Source organism: Trichechus manatus, unplaced genomic scaffold, assembly GCF_000243295.1.
Source record: "Trichechus manatus latirostris isolate Lorelei unplaced genomic scaffold, TriManLat1.0 scaffold00234, whole genome shotgun sequence".
NCBI classification, from domain to species: Eukaryota; Metazoa; Chordata; class Mammalia; order Sirenia; family Trichechidae; genus Trichechus; species Trichechus manatus.
The window spans coordinates 526282-549965 of NW_004444170.1; the positions used below are offsets into that span (position 1 = coordinate 526282).

Consider the following 23684-nt stretch of genomic DNA (forward strand, 5'->3'; position numbering starts at 1 on the left):
CTAACTAAGTCCTCATCTTCAGATCTCAATTGTAAGGAAACTGGACCCAGCATTTGAGAATAGCTGAGACAATCCTGGTTTAAGATATTCAGAAGGCTGTTTCGTCAAGCACAGAACAGAATTACCACCTCTATGTCCAGAGCTCAGGCTTTACTAAACAAAACTAAACTGAAAAGCCAGGGAGAAAATACAGAGCCCTTCTCATTCTTTGGTGGGAAGTTTCTCTCCTTCTTTATCCCACAAGGCTTCTGGGTGGTTCCTGGAGGAATTCAACAGACATGAACGCCCCAGCTGGCTTCTTTCCACTGCAGAGGCTCTTCCATGTCCCTCTTCCTTCCTTGGTGTAACATTCTGTGTCAGCCCACAGCACGGCAACGTTATCACACCTGACCGAGCCCTGCCAGAGCCCTCCTGCCTGATCATTACCACTGCCCTGCTCTATCCGTCCCATAACACACTCCTACTGCTGCTGCCATCCTAGCCACAAATTCTTAAGGCAAAACCTTCAAAAACCTAATTTAAAAATGTAGAATCATCTTCCGGGGAAGTGATGTACATTCATGTTTACATTCATCCATCATCCGACTAACATTTATTTAGTACGTAAATACTCAATTACTATGTACTAGGACATTCACTAAGTACCTAATATGGCACACTCTGTCCTGTAGGGTCACTATGAGTCGGAATCGACTCAACGGCAATGGGTTTGGTTTGGTTTTATTACTGTGTGTGATTTTTAGAGAATCATAGGTGGGAAAGACCTGGATTAATGAGCCATAACACAAGGAAAATGATGGTGCAGTGCAGACCATTTTCTGAAAGGGAAAGAAGTGACAGGGAATCAAAATTTCACGAAATGATGCATCTCTGAGAAGAGGTCAAAATGAGGTTTAGGGCGCATAACAAAGTTAAGAAGTATTCAAGATGGAGACCTGAAAGTTGATATCTAATATAAAAAAGCCCTTTTCACAAACCTATAATCAACATAATATGTAATTCCAAAACTTTATAAAACAGTCCTGTTCTCAAATTTTGTGTCTTACATGCAGTTTAAAATATACCACAACCTGAAAATAAGTCTTAAAATTTTGCAAAAAGAAACAATAACCCTTACTGAATCCCACAGACTAGGAAAGCCCATATTATAAACACAGAGATTGATAATTGAATTAGGGATGCTACATTTTGCACTTCATGTGCCTGCTACATCGTCATTCAGCTAATTTAATTTGCCTTGAAAAACTTGCAAGGCTGAACTGATTTTTCAAATAACTTTGTGTTCTAAGATGTATTCTGCCAGAGCTTTATTTAAATCTGGAAGTCACTTTCAATTAAAGACAGTTACGGAAACAGAGTAGGACACATTTTTTATTCAGCTTAATTCTTTTGAAGACAGAAATTAAAAAGTTGAACTTTGAAGAATTAAACATGCTTTCACCTACCGTAGCCAATGGGCAGCGCTATCTTCCAGGTGCAGTCTAAGTTGTTGGGGTAAGCGCTTGGAAACCCGGGGCTCAGGATCACCCCGCTCATACTGCTCAAGGTCCCTCCGCACGTGGCTGTTAAATGGACAGTGCCTGTCAGTTCTCTGCGTTATCACTTTCTCCAAAGACTATTTCATTCAAACTGCTCTACTCTACTATGCTAAGCAAAAGCAAGTCTTCAGAATTACATTTTGCCCCTACTCTTGCACATAGTGCAATGCAGTGCTTTTTAGTTATTTATGTGCCTTTCTCCCCATCTCGGAGCCCTGGAGGCGCAGTGCTTAAAAGCCGGGCGGCTAACCAAAAGGTCAGCAGTTGGAATCCATCCGCCGCTCCTTGGAAACCCTAGGGACCAGTTCTACTCTCTCGTAAGGTCGCTATGAGTCAGAATCGACTGGAGCGTAAGGGGCTTGGTTTGGAGTTTTCTCCCCCTCTTAACTGTAAACTGCTTAAGAATAAAGACCATTTTTCAAAATTCATCTTATTCAGGTAAACAGAGGTTCTCAGGAAAGGTGAGCCAATTTAATGCTTACATTTTAGTTAGGCATCAAATTGACTTTTAACTGTGGTTTATTAGCTACTATGTATTGAGTAGTATTAATTACTACTTACCAGTTTTTAACTACGTGCTATGTACTTTGCTGAGATAAATACAAAATTTCACTTCATTCTCATAACAACCCTAAAAGGCTGATGTTACTATTATCCCCATTTTACAGATAAAGAAAGTAAGCCTTACAGATACTAAAAAATTTATGTAAGGGTACACCCATTATGGTCGAATCTGTTGTGACTCATAGGGACCTTAATGAGATGGGAGAGCTAAGGACCAAAACTGGAGATGCATTCAGGTGGCAAGGTTGACAAGAGGAAGAAATCTTTTCGGGCAGTGAGGGAGAGGGAGACATCTAATGTATCATCTAGATTTGTGACTTAGACAAAAAAGTGGATGATAAAGGCAGTCCCTGAGGAAGGGGATGCGGAAGAGGGAACATGTTTGAAGAAGACAACAGGTAATGGAGGTTGGGCGTATTGAGTTGTAAATGACTATGGAGCACCCATAGGGGTGCTTAGGTGGCGCAAACAGTTTGAGTTCAAACCCACCCAGTGGTGCCATGAAAGAAAAGCGTGGAGATCTGCTTCCATTAAGATTCCAGCAAAGAAAACCCTATGGAGCAGATCTACTCTGAAACACATGGGGTCGCTATGAGTTGGAATCAACGCAACAGCAATGGGTTATGGAGCACCTACAGACTTCCAGTGGAGGTTGAATATCAGACCTGAAGCCCAGCATAGAAGTATATGCTGTAGGTAGTGTTCCAAATATTTATCACCCTTACCAGAAACTTTTGAAAGTAAAAGTGGATTTGGAAATGACCATTCTGGGACAACAAACACAGACAAGAATAAAGTTGAACGGAGACCTGAGCTATAAGTAAAGATTTCTGAGTCAGACATATAACACTGGGTGAATTGAGAGAGTGGAACACGCAGAGTGTAAAGGAGAACAAAGACAAAAACCCTGACATCTACCAAAAACTCCACCAAACCAGTTGCCATCAAGTCGATTCCAACTCATGGCGACATCTACCCGTCTCTACACTTCAAGAACTTCCTGTAACACAAGCAAATGATAACCACCTGGTACCCCAAGGAATCATTAAAATTCCCATCATACAATAGATTCTAAAACTTTATGGATCCTCAGGCACAGGTTCTTTCTCTTTAAATACAATATTTGGAAAGCTTTCCCCTAAAGAGACAGGCTGATTCCTCAGCTGGATGAGAAAATCCACATGGACGGTGGCTTTTGTGTCTCTGGTATAAAAACTCTGACTCCAATTTCAAATCACTTATTTGCATTTCTGAATTTTGTTGATGAAAATCTGGATTTATTTCAAGATGAAGCTATACATAGAAAACTACTCAGACTTTCAGACTAGCTACTTTCATTCATTCCCATAAATTAATAAACTGGCCTTCACATAGAAACATAATTTTAGTTTAGTGCCTTGAGCTAATAATCTTACATCTAATCTGTGTAGGCTGATCCTAAAATACTGGCCAAAAAAACTGAACTACTTCATCCAGTGAGAGAAGATCTATGTTAAATTCTTGATATGTATACTACATTATTATTATTATTATATAACAAATGTTTTCAAAGACATTTAAAAGTGCACATTGGAAGCCCGAGATAGTCGAACAAGCAGGTCACCATCATGTAATTGACAGGAAGTGTCCAGAGTAAGACAATTACAGGTGATGCTTCCATACCAATGCAAAGGGGAGAAGGATAGTTCCAACGTCGAACAGTTCCTGGCATGCAAGAAATATGGGAGCGACCCTGTAGAAAAGAAAACGAGAAAAAAACTCTCATACTGAAAATATAGTGTTTAATGATTACATGTTTGGAAAAATATTTGTGATTTTATTACAAATGTAAAATGAAATCAGAAAGTGATACAGATTTCTGTTCATGATTATTAATGAATTACAAATTTTGAATCAAAATAGCAAAAAAGTCCATCATCACTGTGTTTCTTTTCACTAGGAAAAAAAAAAAATCTTGCAATGTCCCTTTAAATAGGCTATGTTTCTGAGAGGCTCATTTTCAAATGCTTAAAGAAGATGAATTGAATTGGACAAAGTGAGTCTTTTGTTCACCATTAAATGTGTTAGCTTTTGGCTGGAGAGGCTGAAAATGATTCGGAACTACCAGGTATTGCTCGGAGGGTAAAATGCCAGCAGTATGTGATCTGCTCATGAAAAGGTGACTTTTGTGATTGTGCTTCACGTACCAGGTGCTGCACCATTAATGCTCAGCGAAGATCTAGGAGACTTAATATTATTTATATTATCAGTCAGCCTCACAGGCTGTCAAATTAATATGCCTGCAATGAAATTAACCCTCATCACTCCAGGTCTCTTTGTCCTTTACATACATGGAGCTTTCAACTTTCAGCCTTCAAAATCTATGCTTGTATTCCTCTTTTCCAAATCAAAAAGCAGAGGGTTAACTTCTGAGATGTTTTGTGCTAAAATCTCTCTTACACTGAAAGAGAAGTTCATAAAAGGTAGTTCTGGGTGCAGTCCCCCCCCACCTCGGTGTGACTCTGTGGCCTTATCTGCCTTTCATGAATTTCCATTTGCCACCCACAACTGGCACAGAGTCCATTGAAAACACACATCTTTAATTCATGTTAAATAATCCCAACCACACTGGGAACAAATCAAACAAGAATTTGTCCTAATGCAGTCAGTTATCAGTGACAAACTGATTCCCCAAGCTTCAAAAAATCTCATACCCCATTCATATGCCACAAAACGGATTTTCTCATACTTCCTGATATTTTTAAAAGTAGCTACAGCAAAGAAAGAGAATAGTTATTTTCAAAGATGACATTCTAGACAATGGTTTTTCTGCTAAATTTCATGCTCCCCCGTGTATACTCATTCTCTGATCCATTAAATTTTCCATCATAAATTTCTTTCTAAAATACGTACAGACTTAAAGTGCAAAGTCCTTAAAGATATTTATTGAAGACTAGCAACAAAAGAAACATTTATTACCAACCTAGGTAATATTCTATATTGATTTTTATACAAACATTTCATATTAGTGATTCCAGCTGAAATTTGCATAATGGATCAAAAACAAGACAGGACTCTATAAATTTATTTATTATTTATACTCAAACAGGAACCTTCTTTCTTCATCTTTTAAAAGAATGGTGTATCGCGTCTAGAGAAGTTGGAAATCATAACTCATTCAAGTATTCAGGATGTACTTTTAATGTTCCATGCCCTGGCAACTTTGTATCATGCCCATGAATCTTACCAAGCATATATATTTAGACAAATTTATTTGTGAACTGTGCCAGCAGAAATACTTTTCATGACTATTATGTAATGTATGCACACTGTCATTCCAAATATATTTTTAGCAAAAATTTAACAATCCAAAATTCTTTTTTGTTCGTTTAAATGAAAATCAGCTGCTTGTGAACTCAAAGCTTGACTTTGTCTATAATGAAGGGGAAAAAAAGCTTACTTTGCATTTGAAAAAAAAAAAAAGAACTAATGAATGGCTTGATGGGGCTCTGCAGATGGGTGTCCAGAGGCCTTTATCTCTAAGGAGCATGTTAGACAATGCATGATGAGAAACGTTCCTGCGAAAGGGTGCTTTCTGTTTTCTGTGAGAGCTGTGGACACATAACTCACCAAAGCATGTTTACAGAAGTTAGAAGTACATCATAAACATGAGGAAAGAACACGAGCACACGTGAGCAGAGCAAGTATTAAAGTGGGAACTTGGGAGAGACTGGAGAGAATATGCTACTGAGGTTGCTTGAGTCAATTATAATGCCAGCAAAATAAAAAAGCATAAACATGGCAGTCAGTATATTCTGAGATCGGGTTAGGGACACACGTTGCTTTCCCATATAAACCTTAACCCAAAGAAATGACCTGTATGAGTATTTGGTTGTTTTGTTTTGTTTTTTTATTTTCACAGAAAATGTCCCTGTAAGTGAAACTCATAATTCTTTCAACTCTAACAAGTGAAGCAGCCACGGTTTATCTTAAAGAATTAATGACAATGGGCTCACTGTGCTCGGTCACCCAGCTTGCTCGGACAACAGAGCTTTTAGAAAACCCTTCTACGTGTCCATCAGAAAATGCTTTCTACAGGACCATTTGGTGTACGTTGCAAAGCTCTGTCCATCATTTTAACAGACAAAATAACTACTGTAGAGCTTGACCAGATCTATATAATGTATGTGTGGTTTTGTTTATATGAAGGTGACTTTGTATATTGTTTTTTTTTTATAATAATAGCAATAATAGTTTTCATTTACTGAAATGGACTAGGCCAAAATGCTCCTTAGAAGAAAGGATGGCGAGACTTTGTCTCAAGTGCTTTGGAGGTGTTATCAGGAAGGCCCAGACCGTAGAGAAGGACAAGCAGAAATTGAATCAATGGTGTCATCTCACTGCTCTGCTTTTACGCCTCTTTCTGATGCTTACAAAAGCTGTTTTGTTTTGTTTTTTTAAGTCTGCCCAACATGGTCTATTCTTGCCATACATTAGTTTATAACTAATATTCTTCTTGTTACCATCTATAATTTAATATGAAATGTTGAAAATTTCTATTTAATATTTCTTAAAAAATGTTTAAATCTATTACTTGAGCATTTTGCACAGTACCTGGCACATGGTTGGAACTTAGTAAGAATTCATTAAATGGAATCATGAGAACAGCTTGCAAAACAAAACAAGCACGTGCCTCCAAAGCAGATCCAATAACTGGGTTGCAGGACAGGGCCTACCAAGAGACTGTGGAGATACTTGGCCTTTTAGAATCTTGTCAGCATGTTTATTGGGAAAGCACACATTTGAAATAAACTAATAATGAAAATAAAATGCGCGACTTTGGGATCGTGCTTTATTGTTTAGAAATTATTTCCACATGATTATTAAGACTACCAGCATGCACGGACAATATGACTACTGTGATATTAAATTAGCCCACGAGGTACAAGTCTAGGGCTGAAGCTTTAAGTAAGCTCGCCAAGGATCACTATGTTGAACGCTCTTTATTAATAAGAACTCAAAAGAAAGATACCTGCAACGTGTAGCCGGGCTCACACTGAAAGGACAGCACGTCGTTCACCATGTATCGATCTCCAGTTTTTATGCCATTGCTGGGAAGGGCTGGTTCTGGGCACGCGGCCAGACCTACCGCTGTAGAATGCAAAGACCAAGACTTAGAAACCAAATGATATAGATAACATTCTCATTATCTGGGGGAAAAAAAATTCTTTTCTTTCTATTGCTCTCATCTTGTAGAGATGAAAAAACGGCCTTGACTCATTTCTCCTGCCATTTTACCAAGAGTTGAAATGACTTTAAATTGCAGTTATGCACTAGTTCTTCTATATTAACTTATTTTAAAACGCAGTGGATCAAGTACTTTTCGATAATAAAATGTTCTCTTCCCCATGTCTAGTACAAAATACTCCAATTCGAATGCATACGTATTTTACATGATTCTTAAAAAATGTTCCCTATTCTATGTGAAGCTCTAATATTTCTGTCTTGCCTTTTTGTTTTTCAAGCACACTTAGCAGTCTTTATTAAAAATTTTAAGTGTGAATCTGGGAATTCAGTCCTTCTAGGAAAATATATATATATATACATATATATATATATAAGAACAAATATTTTATATTCAATAGCTCTCACACTCTCTTTCTTTTAAAGACAACAAAAATTTTTCATGGACTGTCTCATATTGTTTTTGTGTACCAGCAAGTCAATTCTGCCTCATAGCCACCCTATAGGACAGAGCAGAAGTGCCCTGTGGGGTTTCCTAAGCTGTAATTTTTCCAGGAGGAGCCCTGGTGGCACAGTGGTTAAGAGCTCCGCTGCTAACCAAAAGGTCCACAATTTGTACCCACCAGCCGCTCTTCAGGAGAAAGATGTGGCAGTCTGCTTCTGTAAAGATTACAGCCTTGGAAACCCTATGGGGCAGTTCTACTCTGTCCTATAGGGTCGTTATGAGTCAGAATCTACTCGACAACAACGGGTTTTCGGGAGACGATCAGCAGGTCTTTTCTCTCATGGAGCAGTTGATGGGTTGAGCCACCAACCTTTTGGTTAGCAGTAGAGCACTTAACCATTGCTCCACCAGGGCTCCTTATCTCGTATATAAGTAGGATCAATATTTACAGACCCTGAAGAAGCAATCAGGCACTTTACTAAAAGGAACTGCCTTCAGTTAAGGTACTCACAAATAAAACCAATGCATCATACGATATTGACATTCAGCCTAGAATAGCTGATGATTCGATCTAAGCCCCTGGGTAGGGCAAATGGTTATTGCACACAACTGCTAACCGAAAGGCTGGATGATTGAGTCCATCCAGAGGTGGTTCTGAAGAAAGTCCAGGTGGTCTATTTCCCTCCCACACACACACAAAAAAAATCAGCCATTGAAAACCCTACAGAGCATAGTTCTACTCTTACATACATAGGGTCACCATGAGTCAGAGTCTATCGGTTTATTATTAAATTAAATTTATTTTATTTTATTATGTATTGCTTGATTATTTAATACTGACACCTATCTATAAAAACCCTTAATGTAAGAATAAGCAAAATAAGCAGCTCTGGTACTTTATAGAAGCGTAAATGCATTTGAAGAGATGCTGAAGACGTGTGGCTTGCCAATAATCTCTTCCACCATTCATCCTAGTGTATCTTCTCACATCCTTTTTACTCCCAGGTTCAAATATTAAAGGATTATTTAGTATGTGTGAGAAAAAGGGGAGAAGGGCTTCTCTAGAATAGACCAGCTTAAAATGTTTTTTTTTTTTGTATTAAGGCTTAGTTCTTAATTGTAATACATTAATGAATTTATCAGAATAACAAATTGCCTGGGACTCTGCAGACTGAGGATGGGGTAGCATAGGTGGGTGAAGGTGTGAAAGGCTACCATTAATCCAGAAGAAAAAACTGGAATGAAACGGGAGGACCAGATCTAGGCAGGGTCAGCCACATGCTTTGTGGGGCCCAATGAAAAATGAAAATGTCAGTCTTGCCCAAAGGGTGGAGCCCACATGAGCCAGCGTATCTCCTCTGCTTACATGCATGTACCATCCTCCCACTGGACTTCATTTACAAAACACAAGTTCAAGGGTAAAATTATCAAAATTTGCAAGACAGGAACAGCAAGAATGGCATCCTTCTAAGAGCTAGGCTTGGTGTGATTACACATGATGCACACACACAAAGAAGGCGCTGGATCTAAGCTAATAAATCTGGACAGGAAGTGCTTCAGAAGAAAGGCCTGGCTACCTACTTTGAAAAAAACAGGCAGTGAAAACGCTATGGAGCACAGTTCTACTCTGACACACATGGGGTTACCATGAGTTGGAATCAACTCAATGGCAACTGATTTGGTTTTGGTTTTATAGGCCAGTTACTGTACTACATACGTTATATTGTTCTAATCCTCACAATAACCTCATAACCAGGGAATCTGAAGTCAATTGGGAGGTCAAGTTGTCCAGGTACAGTCGTGTAAACAAACACAATCTGCCTGTATTGGTGAACTAATGGTAAACACCCTCTACTTCCTTGCTTTTCAAAGCTCCGTGTGGGAGCTTGTTAGAAGCGCAGACTCACACCCACTGGATCAGAACTTGCAGGTTAACACCACCCCAGATGATTCCCATATGTTAGAGTTTGAGAATCACTGGTTTGTTTCACTTCCCTCCCAATCCTGAGAATATGAAACAAAGAGAGAGTAGTAGCTTCAATTCTCGTTCGTTTGATTGCTCATTTGAGAACACCATGCTACAGGAATTGTGTTGGATTGGAAACCATAGGTACATAAACTAGCTGGATAATTTCCAGCCCTAGAACACATTGATTCTATATAGAATGGGTAGACACGAGGTGTGTCATAAGCTTTTCTGAGTTGAAATTGATTTTTTCCCTAAATGGCTATACTTAAGTGTCTATATATATAAAATTCTTAGCACAGAATTTCAAACAATATGGGATTTTCATGGAAGATAAAATTGCTAAATATGAAAAAAATATTCAATCACTTAGGTATTTAACTTGTTTTATTAATGTAAGTATGATTTATCTATCTCTTTTTACTTTAGAATATATATTGTAAATGCATTTTTTCCAATTACAAATTGCCAAGATCACCTACTAGTTTTTAATTTCACTCCAAAAAAATATACTCAGGGTACTCTTGGTATAAAATTTCTAACTGTAATTTGAATCTTAAGAATATAATTGATGGTGGCACCATGTCATGGTCATTTTGTAATACTTCCAATATGTACCAGGTGCAATAGAGATCAGAGAGTATCCATCACACAAAGCTTGTCAAGAAAACGAAGAGAAAAAAGTAGTTTGAAATGAAAAAGATGAAATATGACAAATAGTTCAAAATTAAATTTCAGTTATTAAATTTCCCATCCATTGTAGACTTAATTGTGTCCCCCCAAAATATGTGTTATAAACCCTAACCTGTGGTTATAATCCCATTTGGGAATGGGCTTTCTTTGCTATGTTAACGAGACAGTCTTAGTGTAGGGTGTGTCTCAAACCAATCTCTTTTGAGATATAAAAGAGATTAAACAAGCAAGTGAGCAGCAGAGATGGGGGCAGAGACATGCCAAGCCACATGAAGATTGCCCAGGAGCTGAAGCTGAAAGGAAACAAGGACCTTCCCCCAGAGCCGACAGAAAGAGAAAAGCCTTCCCCTAGAGCCGGCACCCTGAATTTGGACTTTTAGCCTCCTAACTGCGAGAAAATAAATTTCTGTTTGTTAAAGCCACCCACTTGCTGTATTTCTGATATAGCAGCAGCAGATAACTAAGACACCATCCTTTCACACGTAAGCAAGATATAAAGAATTTTTACTTATTTATTATATGTATTCATTGTATGTTTGATTTATATGCATTTACTTTTATATGCATTTACTATATATTAATTTATTTTCATTTTCTCCTTCCTTGAATTACATATCTAAATTTAATTCATCCTACGAGAAAAAAAATATTTATATTTATACCTGTAGGAATTACAATAAATCTTCTGAATAAAATAAAAACAAGAAAGATGACCTTATCAGTGTCTACTATACTAAGACTAGGGAAGTGGTTACATGCAGACCATGATGTTTGAAATGTAGAAGAAACAGCTTCCTTTTCTTCCTTCTCTTCTCCTTTTGCTTTCTTTTTTCTATCACTCATTTCACATAGATTGAGTCTCACTATGCAGTCGGTATATGCCAGGCACTAAGAACACAAAGACAGTACACGGTATTTGTAGAAACGTTTTCAACTTGTTATTATCTGTATCCAGAAATTGAGTGACAGAGTGCATAAGTGACTGAAATGATCATTCGCAAAAAGTCGAAGTATTTTCCATACATTGCATTTATCTCCTCAAGATGTAATAATCCACCCTCAACATGAAGAGTAATTCAAGACACAGTGAAAACAGTGGATTTATGTCATGAACAGGGTTAAAACACTCGCAAGGATCTTTTTACGGTAATGTGAAGAAAATCACCACATTAGCAGAAGGGATAAAGATGCGGTAGACACAGGTCAAGAAAACAGCTGCACTTCAAGTGCAGCGTGGAGATAGAAGTGTTACACCATGACAAGGGCAGAGCAGAGCAGAGTGATGTCCCCTGCAACAAAGGAACTGGATAAAAGCTTTTTAGAGAAAGAGCAACTATGTACATAACTATGGATCCAAAGTGGAAAAATCAGAAAAGAGTTGGGGTAGCTCTAGGGACAGTGGCAACAGAGTAACGCAAATAAAACAAACTTTGTGAACCTTGAGGGCATGGGAGGTGGAAGACTGAAGAATGTCTGGCTAACGAAAATGGTGAGATTATTTGCATTAATCATTGTACTAATCAAAATGTGAAATAAAAAAGATGTGACAAGTAACAGGGTGATGTAGGTTTGTGAACCGGAAAAACGGTAAATTTAAGTCAAGAAAGCTATACATCCTTATTAAAATATCTAAATATCTAAAAAGAGAATGGTCCCTAACAAATCCGCTCTTATGAGAGTTCAGTAGAATGATGTATGAATTAAGTGAAACTGATGTTTTATGTTATTAAACCATGGGTGGTCGTATCACAAAAGTGACAGAATAAATCGTAAAAACAGTCATTTAAAAGGCATTTATTTAGACACAAAAATAGATATCTAGGAAGATATGTAAATAACAGAAATGCTCTAAAGACTTACTAAAATGAGGTTGTGAAGCACAACATATGATAGAGAAATTCAAAATTAATTGTTCTGGAGTAGAGACATCTGGAAGGAATAAATTGTAACATTGCGGACAATTTTTTTTTTTAATTGTTGTGCTTCAAGTGAAAGTTTACAGTTCAAGTTAGTCTTTCAAACAAAAATTTATACAAACATTGTTTTGTGACCTTCATTGCTCTCCCTATACTGTGACAGCACACGCCTCCTTTCCACCCGGGATTTCCCGTGTGCATTCAACCAGCTCCTGACCCTCTCTGCCTTCTCATCTCGCCTCTGGACAGGAGCTGCCCATTTAGTCTCATGTAGCTACTTGAGCTAAGAAGCACTCTCTTCACAAGTATCATTTTATGTCCCATAGTCCAGTCTAATCTTTGTCTGAAGAGTTGTATAGGCAAATTTTTTGATAGGGGGAATTTCCAGTTCTTTCGAATTATAGCATACTTGCTTTAAACGCTATAAATGATACAATAGCAAATATGATAAAGCGGTTTTTCTTTAAAAGCTAGTTCACAAACTACCGGATTCTGAAACAACTGGCAGCATAATTGAGTGTGAAGACAAGTCCACCTCCCAGAGCCCAGTTTCCCAGACAATTCTTGTGCATTCTAAAGTTTAGAACCACTACTATGCAAAAACAAGAACAGAAAAATTAAATAAAAAGTTGTATACATCATAGTATTTTATAAAATATCATCCACAGATAAATTTTCTGATCATTTCAAATGTTAAAATTTGAACATTTTAAAAAAAGGTACTGATTTATAAAATTGTGGTGAGATTTAGAACGTAACAAAAGAAGTTTTAAAACCCTATGATTCTAGTCTGTAAAAGCAAAGAATATAAGGCAAAGACACTAAAAGGTAAGTATCCTAATTTGACTACAAGTACAGTTTAATGGCTTCTTCTCCAAGATCACAAAATGTGAAATCAGATTATGAATCAGATTAAACAATGAGCCTCATGAGCTCTCTGGAAGTTATTGTAGCCATTTTTCCAAAGCCATTCAGCAAAATTCAAAGCGTAGTTTGCTTAAATCCTGTAAATGAAAATGACTTTTAAACAAATACTAAACATGTAATTTTTATCAAATATTTAGAAAAGGATAAATGAGCCTTTATTGATGTAATGAATTGAAATAACTTTGGGCATTTTCCCTCAACTTGGCATTGTCCTCACATTGACTGACATAGTGTATATGGTTTTCAAACTTCTCAACGTAAATGACTCTAACTAAAGGACAAAGAAGAATGTTCTAGCTAAAAACAACAATGAAGAAAATAACCAAAGAGAGAGGAAATCAGATTCAAGATAAGAAATTATTAATAGAGGTGGATTATTTGGCAGAAGAAAAAAAGCAAAAGAACATATATGTAGGTACACTAGCCCTCGGCACATAGGTAGGTCATTAAAAGCTCTACACGAAAGATGAAACAGTATTCTTTAATTTTGATAAGAAAAAAATTGTTGGCTACACTGTTCATTGTAACTAATTAAATATTATTCATTTGCATAAACTAGCAGATAAAAATTCATCTTTGTTTCTATGCGTATGGGTATGGTACCATCTAAGGCCGAAGTGTTGTCGATAATTTCTGTAAACCCATAATTCAAAAATTATGTAAACCCGTAATTCAAAAATTAAAGGTCACATTATATATGGGAAAACCGATGAAGAAAGGAATCACGACTTTACTTAGGAGAACCTCGTATGAGGTTGACAGCAGAAGAAATGGCAAACGTAATGGTCCCTGTACACTCCGAATTTTACACCACAAAGTTTTTTCAGTCAATACATCTTCATTTCAACAAAGAGCATCTGTACAGAAAACTCGGTGAATAAAACAGTATCTTCAGAAAAGGAAAAAAAAATCTGCTTTTTTATTATCTGAGAAGTTTAGAGTGAAAGTGGAACTAAAAATATTTTATCTATAAACTGTTGGCAGACTCAGCCCACTTAATGAATGCTATTTCTGCTCCTCCAATTTACTAATTCATACGATCTCTTGAAAGTGTAGCAGATTCTACATCCAGTACTAAGGGAAGTACTAAAATAAATGGGGGGGACGGGCAGTTCAATATTCCATCTCCTTCTCGGGAATTCACAAAGCACATTAGCACATTAAAGGCACTGAGAATTCCTGCAGTGATGAATCCTCTTTAACCTTATTTAACCCAGGATTTTCAAAATTTATTTGATCACAGACAATTTTGGTCTGCGTACTGGTTTGGTTTGGACTACTCATTAACAACCAGGGAACAGTTTTCTGCAGAACCATTTGAGAAACATGGATCATGCCCAATATCCTCGTTTACAGGTGATGAACACAAGGTTAGGGAGGTTAAGTAATGTATCCAAGGTCACAAAAGCAAAAAATGGCACACCTGGTCTAAACACCTAGGTCTCCTCAATCTACGTAAGTTACTCAACACACTACCACACAGTATAGCCCTGTCTGATACATTAAAGTTAACACTGTTCCTGGACCATCAGCCTGCTTAGTTTCCCTGCCTATGCCACGGATTTCAGGGAGAAAAAACTGTTTCTTTCTTGGTCATTAAAATAGAGTGTGCACCTAGCACATTGAAAAAAATATGTATATATATATATACGTACATAATTTGAATTAATAAATGGATAACAGGATGCTACATTTTTGCAAGAATGATCTCAGTCATTAGCTTAAAAATATTTTGGCTGCTACATATTGTGTTCTCATCATTTCCTTTAATAAGCAACTGACACTCAAGCAGGTTACTCTCTAATGATATGTATCTCTTTAAGAAATAATAACAGATTAATAGTCTCCCAAAACATACTGCTGAATGTACCTCTCTTGCAGTAAAAAGTGAACCATCCTGTTTTATAATAGGTCCTGAGTTGTGTGCATATGGTTGCTTTCTTCTATTTTTTTTCATGAATGTGAATGACTATTAAAGATATACCTGTATCAGTTGTCTTTGCTACAGAGCTATTTATTACAAACTCCAGCATTCTCTGTACTTGAAAATTTACTAGACAGATATATGGTCCAAAAAATCTAAATTATTACATTTGGTTGGAATTTTAAAACATTACACTTGAACTTAGTCTGAATTTCACAAAAATAAATCTAACAGAGCATGAATTTAATACAGTGTCCAGGCCTTGTGAATAAAAGGCCCGTTACAAATTTAAAGTGAGAACAATAACAGTAATTTCTTAGTCTTCTCAGGTTGTTTAATTTGTGTATCGGATATACTCATGGAATAGTTATACAATAAAAATGTGAACACGTACTACATGTGAATACGTATACACATATGAATACATAGAAATGCTTTTACATTCATGTATTTTCTTGATTCTGTATAAAAATAAGCTTATTTAAAATATTCAGATTTAATTGAAACCCTCAAAACTCATAGGCCAAATCATCAGATAAATTGAATCAAGAAGTTTTTATTAAAACAAAATATTTTTAGTAAAATATATCCATAATTTCAATAAGCTTTCCTTGTTTTAATGTTTTATAGCAGGAGTTGGCAAACTACACCCCTGGGTGAAATCATGTTTGTGTATGTATTTTAGCCTATGTCTCCTTTCACTTGCAACAGATATCAGATGGTCCACAAAGCTGAAACTATTTACTATCTAAACTGTCACACACACACACACAAAACGTGCTGACTCTGGTTTTATAACTTTTTATTACATCCTCAAGGTGTAATACTAAACTCTTTCATATTTGATCATTTTAAACATATATTTAATGTATTTATTATTCTAGAGATCTGTGAAAACATGATGGGCTAATATTTATTTATAACATGTTAAAATATTCATAATGTCAGGATTCTGTGCAAATTTACCATATTCATGTTGAAACAAAATGTGAAATAATGTAACACAATGGATTTTGACATTACCTAAAATTGGCCAGTGATGGATGAATCACAAAACCCACTCTATCCATACCTTCAAACAATACAACTGTATACAAACATATGCCAAACACACTCTTTGTTAGCTAAGAAATTGGTGGCATAATAACAAAGTAAAGGAATTTTGTTGTTAAAATCTCTATTTTTGAATAGTGTGAATTAATTTACTTAGCTCTTCAACTGATTCATACCTTTTTAATCGAATGCATCATTTCTCAACCAAGACATATAATGTAAGTATGAACAAAGAATCCCTAAATGGCCCCTTACTCTACAGTCACGTGGACAACACTGCATTCCAGTTTTCGTTTGCATCTCTCTTGTTCTTTAGACAGAGCTTCTTAAGATTACGCACTGTACCCCCAAGAAATTAATAAATGATTTTTTAAAAGTATCTAGGCTTTATGCAAATCTTCAGAAAATACATAGTCGTTCATGAATATGTAAACATCAACAATTATTCACACATCAAAATGGTTAATTATATATATTTATTTAAAATGAAATGTGAAAAACAAGACATCATAGATCTCTCCCTAATCTCTTTCAAGCATTTTTCCTCTAATTACTATCACCTAATAATTAAATGAGGTGCAAACAAATGAGCCAAGACAATTTACAGAGCTTTCTGGGAGGACTAAAGACAGATGATGATGGTGGGGCTAACAGTGCCCTATCATCCTCAAGAGCAAACAACCTATCTGGGTACAAAGGCCATCAAAACCAACTAATAACACAAAGAGAAAAAATACTGTAAATTAAACAGGTGGATAATAAACGCTAATAAGAACGTAGAAGAGAAATAAACGAATGTGGGTTGATATATTCAGAGAGGTGCAACTTGAACACATCTCACAGGAAAAGCAGGATTTTGAAAGACACAAAGACCAGTGGGAAAACGATCGTAGGTGAGAAGGCTAGGGAAAGCATGTGTTTGAAAGTGAAAATTTATAAAGCACGTTTGTGGGACGACACGCAACTGAATGAAAAGACTTTAGGAGAAAACAGTAGGTGACACATGGGTGGCCACAGTATGTAGCTCTGAACGCCACGATCAGCAGGTTAGAAAATGAAGAAGTACGGAAGGATTTTTAGTTGGGTAATTAATGTCATGATCAAAGTGACATTTTGGAACAATAATGATGCTGAATTGTGTTGGGGAAAGGAAAAAAAAAAGTCAGAGACAGAAAGACCAGTTAGAGATTTACGGCTGTAGTTCATGGAATACATAGATTGCTACTGAAATTTTTATTAGTTGCTGTCGAATCGATACAAACTCATGGCTACCCCGTATGTGCAGAGTAGAACTGCTCTATAGGTTTTTCAAGGCCTTTCTGAAGGGGATAACCAGGCCTTGTCTTGCAAGGTACCTCTGGGCGGATTCGAACCACCACCTTTCAGTTAGTAGTCGAGCACTTAACCATTCGCACCACCTAGAGATTATGACACGATTAGGAGCCCTGGTGGTGCAGTGGGTAAGCACTTGGCTGCTCACCAAAAGGTCGGTAGTTCAAACTTAACAGCCGGAAAAAATGTAGCAGTCTGTTTCTGTAAAGATTTACAGCCTTGGAAACCCTATGAGGCAGTTCTACTCCATCCTGTAGGGTCACTATGACAAGGTTGGGGGATAAATATTTAAAAAATAAATACTAAACAACAGGAGACCTGGTGGCACAGGGGTTAAGAGCTCGGCTGCTAACCAAACGGTCAGCAGTTTGAATCTGCCAGCTGCTCCTTGGAAACCCTATGGAGGCAACTTTACTCTGTCCTATGGGGTCACTATGAGTTGGAATCGACTCGAAGGCAATGCGTTTCTGATTTTTTTAAGTGACCTAACAAGGAAGTTTCAAAAAAGGCTTTATTGCTAGTTTCACATATTTTATGAAGTATTGCATGATTACATGGTGAACTGGGAGAAAAGCTTTCCAGGAAAGGGAGCTTTGACCTTATTTTCACGTATTACACAAGACATACAGATAAGACAACCTTGGTGAACGGAGGCAGAGGGAATCCAAAATTTTGGGGAGTGGAAAACAGCGCTATCCTCGTTTCCATTTCCAAAATAGCTTTAACTTTTTGACACTCATAACTTTGACCTGGTGGCGCAGTGGCTGAGAGCTACAGAAAGCTACGACTGCTAACCAAAAGGTTGGCAGTTCGAATCCACCAGTCACTCCTTCGAAACTCATGGGCAGTTCTAGTCTGTCCTACAGGGTCGCTATGAGTCGGAACCGACTCGATGACAACGGGTTTTTTTTTTCTTTTTTTGGGGGGGTCAACTCTTCTTACCACCACCTACCTCAATCCCCCTTATGTAACTGAAGTCCACTCCCCTGTGTCTAGAGCCTCGATCACAAAATCTGATAGGACTGAGGTTCTCATAAATGATTAGCTGGTGGTTGGCTAACTCACAGAGCGACTAGTAATTACTTATGCCATTTCTGGCATCTTTATTCTCTAGTTACTTACCATGAAAAATTTGCAAGACCTGCTATAGAATAGAGAATTCTTTCAAATTTTAACCTCCAAGAGATGAATTTGGTAGAATAACCTCATGAATTTTAAAGCTAGTAAAAAATCCTGAAACCAAAGGAATGATTTAAAATAGTAATCATAATTTTTAAGTGACAATCATGTGTCAATAAGTTATGTATGTGGGCTCCCATTGCATTATGGACAAACCCCTACATTTTACCCATTATTTGGGCATAGAGAATTTATAAAAAATAGAGAAATTATTAAAGCAATAAGTTAATTTATCTGTAAATATATAATGCCAGTTTAATATCTATTTAATATTTTCCATATATTTTTTATATATTTGGACTTAGAAACCCTCTGGGACTCAACAATTTTTCCTTTCTACAACTTCATTGTACTCACTCTACATGGGGTCTTCTTGTTGACGGTTTCCTTTGACAAGAATGCTTTTCCTTAGGTCTTTCTGTGGTTTACTATTGCTCATTCTTTTAGCCTTCCTTCAAAAAAGACTTCCAAACTAAAGTAGAGCCACATCAGTTATTCTGGATCTCAGAACCGTGTTTATTTATCATAATCTGTAACCATCATAGTTACTTACGGGTTTTCTTGCTTATTATGCCCTACCCTATCACCATAAGGTAAATTCTAAGTAAGAAGAGGCCACTTCTGTCTTATACTCTCCTCACTACTGTATCTGCAGGGCCTAGAGGACAAAGCATGGCATATACCTGTTACCCTCGAGTCAATTCTGACTCACAGCGACCCCATAGGGCTTCCAAGGGTGTGAATCTCTCCCTTTCTGTTAGCAGTGGATTGCTTTAACCACTTCGCCACCAGAGCTCCTCAGGCACCCAGACAGAAGGGGGGTTTTCAATTCTGTCCACATGCCTCTACCGTATAATGGAGACTGCCTCGCTCACTGGTTCCGCGGAGGAATAGGCTCCAACACCGTGAACTTCCCTGCGCCCTTCACTCTTAGGAATCAAAAACCTTAAACCACTGGGGGAAGGGCAGCAAAACCTGTCACCTCCAGGGCACAGGCAAAGACAACTGTATCTGGGACAAGGACAGACAATAAAAGAAATTCTATAACTGGGTTTGTGATAGGAAAACCAGCATGAGCTGAAGGTCATATACCAATACCAAGCAGAGGTACCTATCACCGGGGGAGGGGCAGGAAATTCACTCCCAAGTCCAAGCACAGGTAGAATCTGGCTGCTTTGAAAGGAAGGACGGGAATGCTGTGACAGCCCACTCCCAATGTGCACACTCTCGGGGTCTCTTTAAGACTTAGTCTGGAGGAGAACAACAGAAAAATCCTTTTGACTCCAATATAAGCCCAGCACAGAATAACAAGCAACAGCTGTCTACCAGTGGGAGCGCGGCAAGAATTCAGAGAGAGAAAGCCTCTTTGGAAAAGTTGTTCAGGGATAGCTGGAAGCTGACGGCACAGTACTAACCCTGAGAAAACCTCCGGCACATACTTGACAATGCCAGCTCACCCTTGAGGAATGTGAAGGCTGTGATGCATTTCAAGTAACCATAGCAACAGCAGAACTCAAAACCACCTCAAGTCCTGGCTGGACTGATTCAACAGCCTACCAGATAAGATGTGACATTCATAGGCATAAATACTGTTTCCTGCACTCTCTCCCAGCTGTACACATGGTGTTCTGTCATAATTTAAAAAAAAAATTGTGAGACATACAAAAAAGGGTGAAAAAACAACACTTTGCCAAAGGATAAAGCAAGTAACAGAAGCAGACTCAGATCATACTCATAGAATGGAAATATCAGACAAGAATATTAAAATAATTAATATATTAAAGAATCTACTGGAAAAGGTAGACAACATGTATGAACAGCTGGGGGAACTTTTGCAGAAAGATGGAAATTATAGGAGTCAAAGGGACACGCAAAGGAGAAAAAAATTCAGAATATCAGACATGAAGATTTCCTTCAACGGGCTTATTAGTAGATGTGGCACAGCTGAAGGAAGAATCAGTGAATTTGAAAATAAATTAATAAAAACAAACTGGAACACAGATTTTTTTAAAAATCATATAAAACAGAACTAAGCACACAAGAATTGTGGGACTCTATCAAATAGTCTAACATACACGGTTTTAATCCCCCTACAAAAATTTTCATCTTCTATATTCCCCTGGGAAATTATAGGGAGGGTTCTCTCAGTAAAAAAGGTACTTAACATTATACTACCAGACTTACATCCTATTCTCTAAGAATGTTGAAAGGATTAATTAAAAACACATAGGTAACCTAGTTCTCTTTTAATAGTTTTTATAAATAAAATTCCTTATACAAAGTAACAGAAATATTAAACTGGATTATTCTGTTTTCAAGTAAATTAAAATATAATGAGCTTAAGAATCACTAGTTCTATCTATGACTATAAATTGAATTATCTAGTCACATATATATATACATACATATATATATATATACACACCATGCTTGGTAAAGTAGTGGGTCAGTGAAAAAAGAGGAAGACCCTCAACGAGATGGACTGACACAGTGGCTGCAACAATGGTCTCAAGCATAACAATGATTGTGAAGATGGCACAGGACCGGACAATGTTACTTTCTGTAGTACATGGGGTCACTATGAGTTGGAACTGACTCAATGGCATCTAACAACAACAACAGATATACATCTTTATATATAGTCTCTGTATATAGATAGATAGATAGATAGATAGATAGATAGATAGGTAGGTAGGTAGATATACCCGCTTCTCACTTATTGACATGGTTAGGTTCTAAAGACCAGGTCGTTATGAGAAAATTGGCATTATGTGAATATGGAGGATGACCACATCAGATCACAAAATATTATGTGGGATACATATGTCCCTCTGGAACCAAGAGGTGGAAAACGTTGTTGGGGGCTATATGTTCCACTGGTCATGAGAGGGTTACTGCCAGACATACATAATTAACATGCAAAATAGTCGGATAGTGGATTTTTTACTAATGTCGTAAATGCGAAATGGTCAGATAATGATATAATCGATAAGTGAGGAGTAGGTTTATATAATACATATATATATATATAAAACAAAAAACCAAACCCGTTGCCGTTGAGTCAATTCTGACTCATAGCAACCCTACAGGACAGAGTAGAACTGCCCCATAGGGTTTCCAAGGAGCAGCTGGTGGATTCAAACTGCTGACCTTTTGGTTAGTAACTGAGCTCTTAGCCACTGTGACAGTCATGCATTGCTTACTGTCCACGATACGTTCTGTGAAATAGGATGTGATTTGGATCTTGTGCAAACACCGTTTTATACATAGGCAGTCCATGGATTATGAACAATTTCCATTTCTAAGTCTGTCTTTAAATTGAATTTGTACATAAGTCAGAATTAGGTACGGTTCGTATCTAACATTAGTTAGTCAAATACTTGTCTTAGTATATACTATATAATGTATCTTTCTGTGCATTAAAAAAAACATTAAAGAAACACTTCCAGATCCACTAAAATGCTTTAACATAATAATACATTAATAATAATAATAATAATATCCTGATGTGTGTCACAAAGCAGCACCTCTTTGTTGTTATAAGCTATTGTATGTACCTTGAATTTTTTTTTTTTTTATAGGCGCCTCTGGGTGGGGGTTTGGCCATATAAAAAATACATATTCTAAGTAATTAAACAAAGTCTTAGATTCTTGAATGAGATTCATTTCAATGAGGAATATGTTAGTATTGCTCTTTTAATTAATTGGAGCCCTAGTGGCATGCTGGTTAAGCGCTTGGCTGCTAACCAAAAGGTTGGCAGTTCGAATCCGCCAGCTGCTCCTTGGAAACCCGGTGGGGTAGTTCTACTCTGTCCTATAGGGTCACTATCAGTCAGAATCAACTCGACAGCAACAGGGTTTTTGTTTTTTGTTTTGGTTGTGGGGAGTTAATAAATTATATAGACCAAGAGAAAAGTTGAGTGTAGATAATTATATTCTTGGAGCCGAAGTCCCTGTGTGTACACCAAAGACTGCTGTCAAACTATTTTACTAGCACCTCTTTCACGAAGATGTGAATGGAAGCCACAAGATAACTCAGAGCAATGGGTAAGACAGTCCATCAACTCTAACACTGCTAGAAGTATTAGTGAATCTATTAACACTATCACAAATGAAGTTTATAGTTTACTATCTACAGATGTTCACAAAATGTATCAAAGTAGCAGCTTTTTCAAACACATCCTACATAAATAAAATCCACAGTATCATTTTACACTGTCACTGAAGGAGTCCTATTCAAATAAATTGGAATAAACTTGCATACAAATGCTGGTAATAAGCACGGAAATTTAACCAGAATGTGAAACAGCCCTGTGGTGTGTGGCTGGTTCAGAATATTTATCATCAGCTGGAAATCAGCCTTTTAAAAATATGCACGCATTTACATGGTAGCACACTGTTTATCTCAGTTCAAAAGATCACTTATTAAAGCTTATCCATGTATTTGCTTATTTGCAACTGCTTATTAAAGGAGATGATTATCAACATTAAGCATTTTTTTAGTGCTCAAAACATGTCCTAAAATAAACCTCACTCTCATTGGAAATTCTTATTTCACTTTTACGAGGTTTACCTGCATAATCAAATGCCAAAGAAGATTTGTGAATTTGACCTTCGTCATCCCGTTTATCAGACTATTAGCTCAGTCTCACATCCATTTTTAAAAGGTTAGTGTCTCTTTTGCAATGCACACTTCCACTTCAAATGAATAAAACACAAGTGCAGGCACCGAAGTTACTGCTCTTTGCTAGTCCTGACTTTAGTAGCCTTTGAGACTAGAAATCAAAAAGGCTTATAATCCTAATCTATTTGGGAATTATGGTTTTCTATGTTCTCTAGATGCTAATAAGAATATTTGTTACCACTCACAAGAAAACTAGCAATATTATTTTTTGTGCTTTTTAACACAAACAACTTGAAATTA

The 23684-nt window shown here is 37.1% G+C and overlaps 1 protein-coding gene across 1 annotated transcript in view; it reads right to left on the reverse strand.

The window, feature by feature from the left end:
• LOC101344436 (CUB and sushi domain-containing protein 1-like) overlaps positions 1–23684 on the reverse strand; it is a 1691327-nt gene that overhangs the window by 218508 nt on the left and 1449135 nt on the right. The window contains exons 32-35 of the mRNA XM_023743077.1: positions 20318–20388; positions 7114–7232; positions 3765–3834; positions 1446–1562 (exon numbers count right to left, since the gene is read on the reverse strand). Of these exons, the coding sequence (XP_023598845.1) occupies positions 1446–1562; positions 3765–3834; positions 7114–7232; positions 20318–20388 (377 nt within the window). The remainder of the gene's footprint in view (positions 1–1445; positions 1563–3764; positions 3835–7113; positions 7233–20317; positions 20389–23684) is intronic.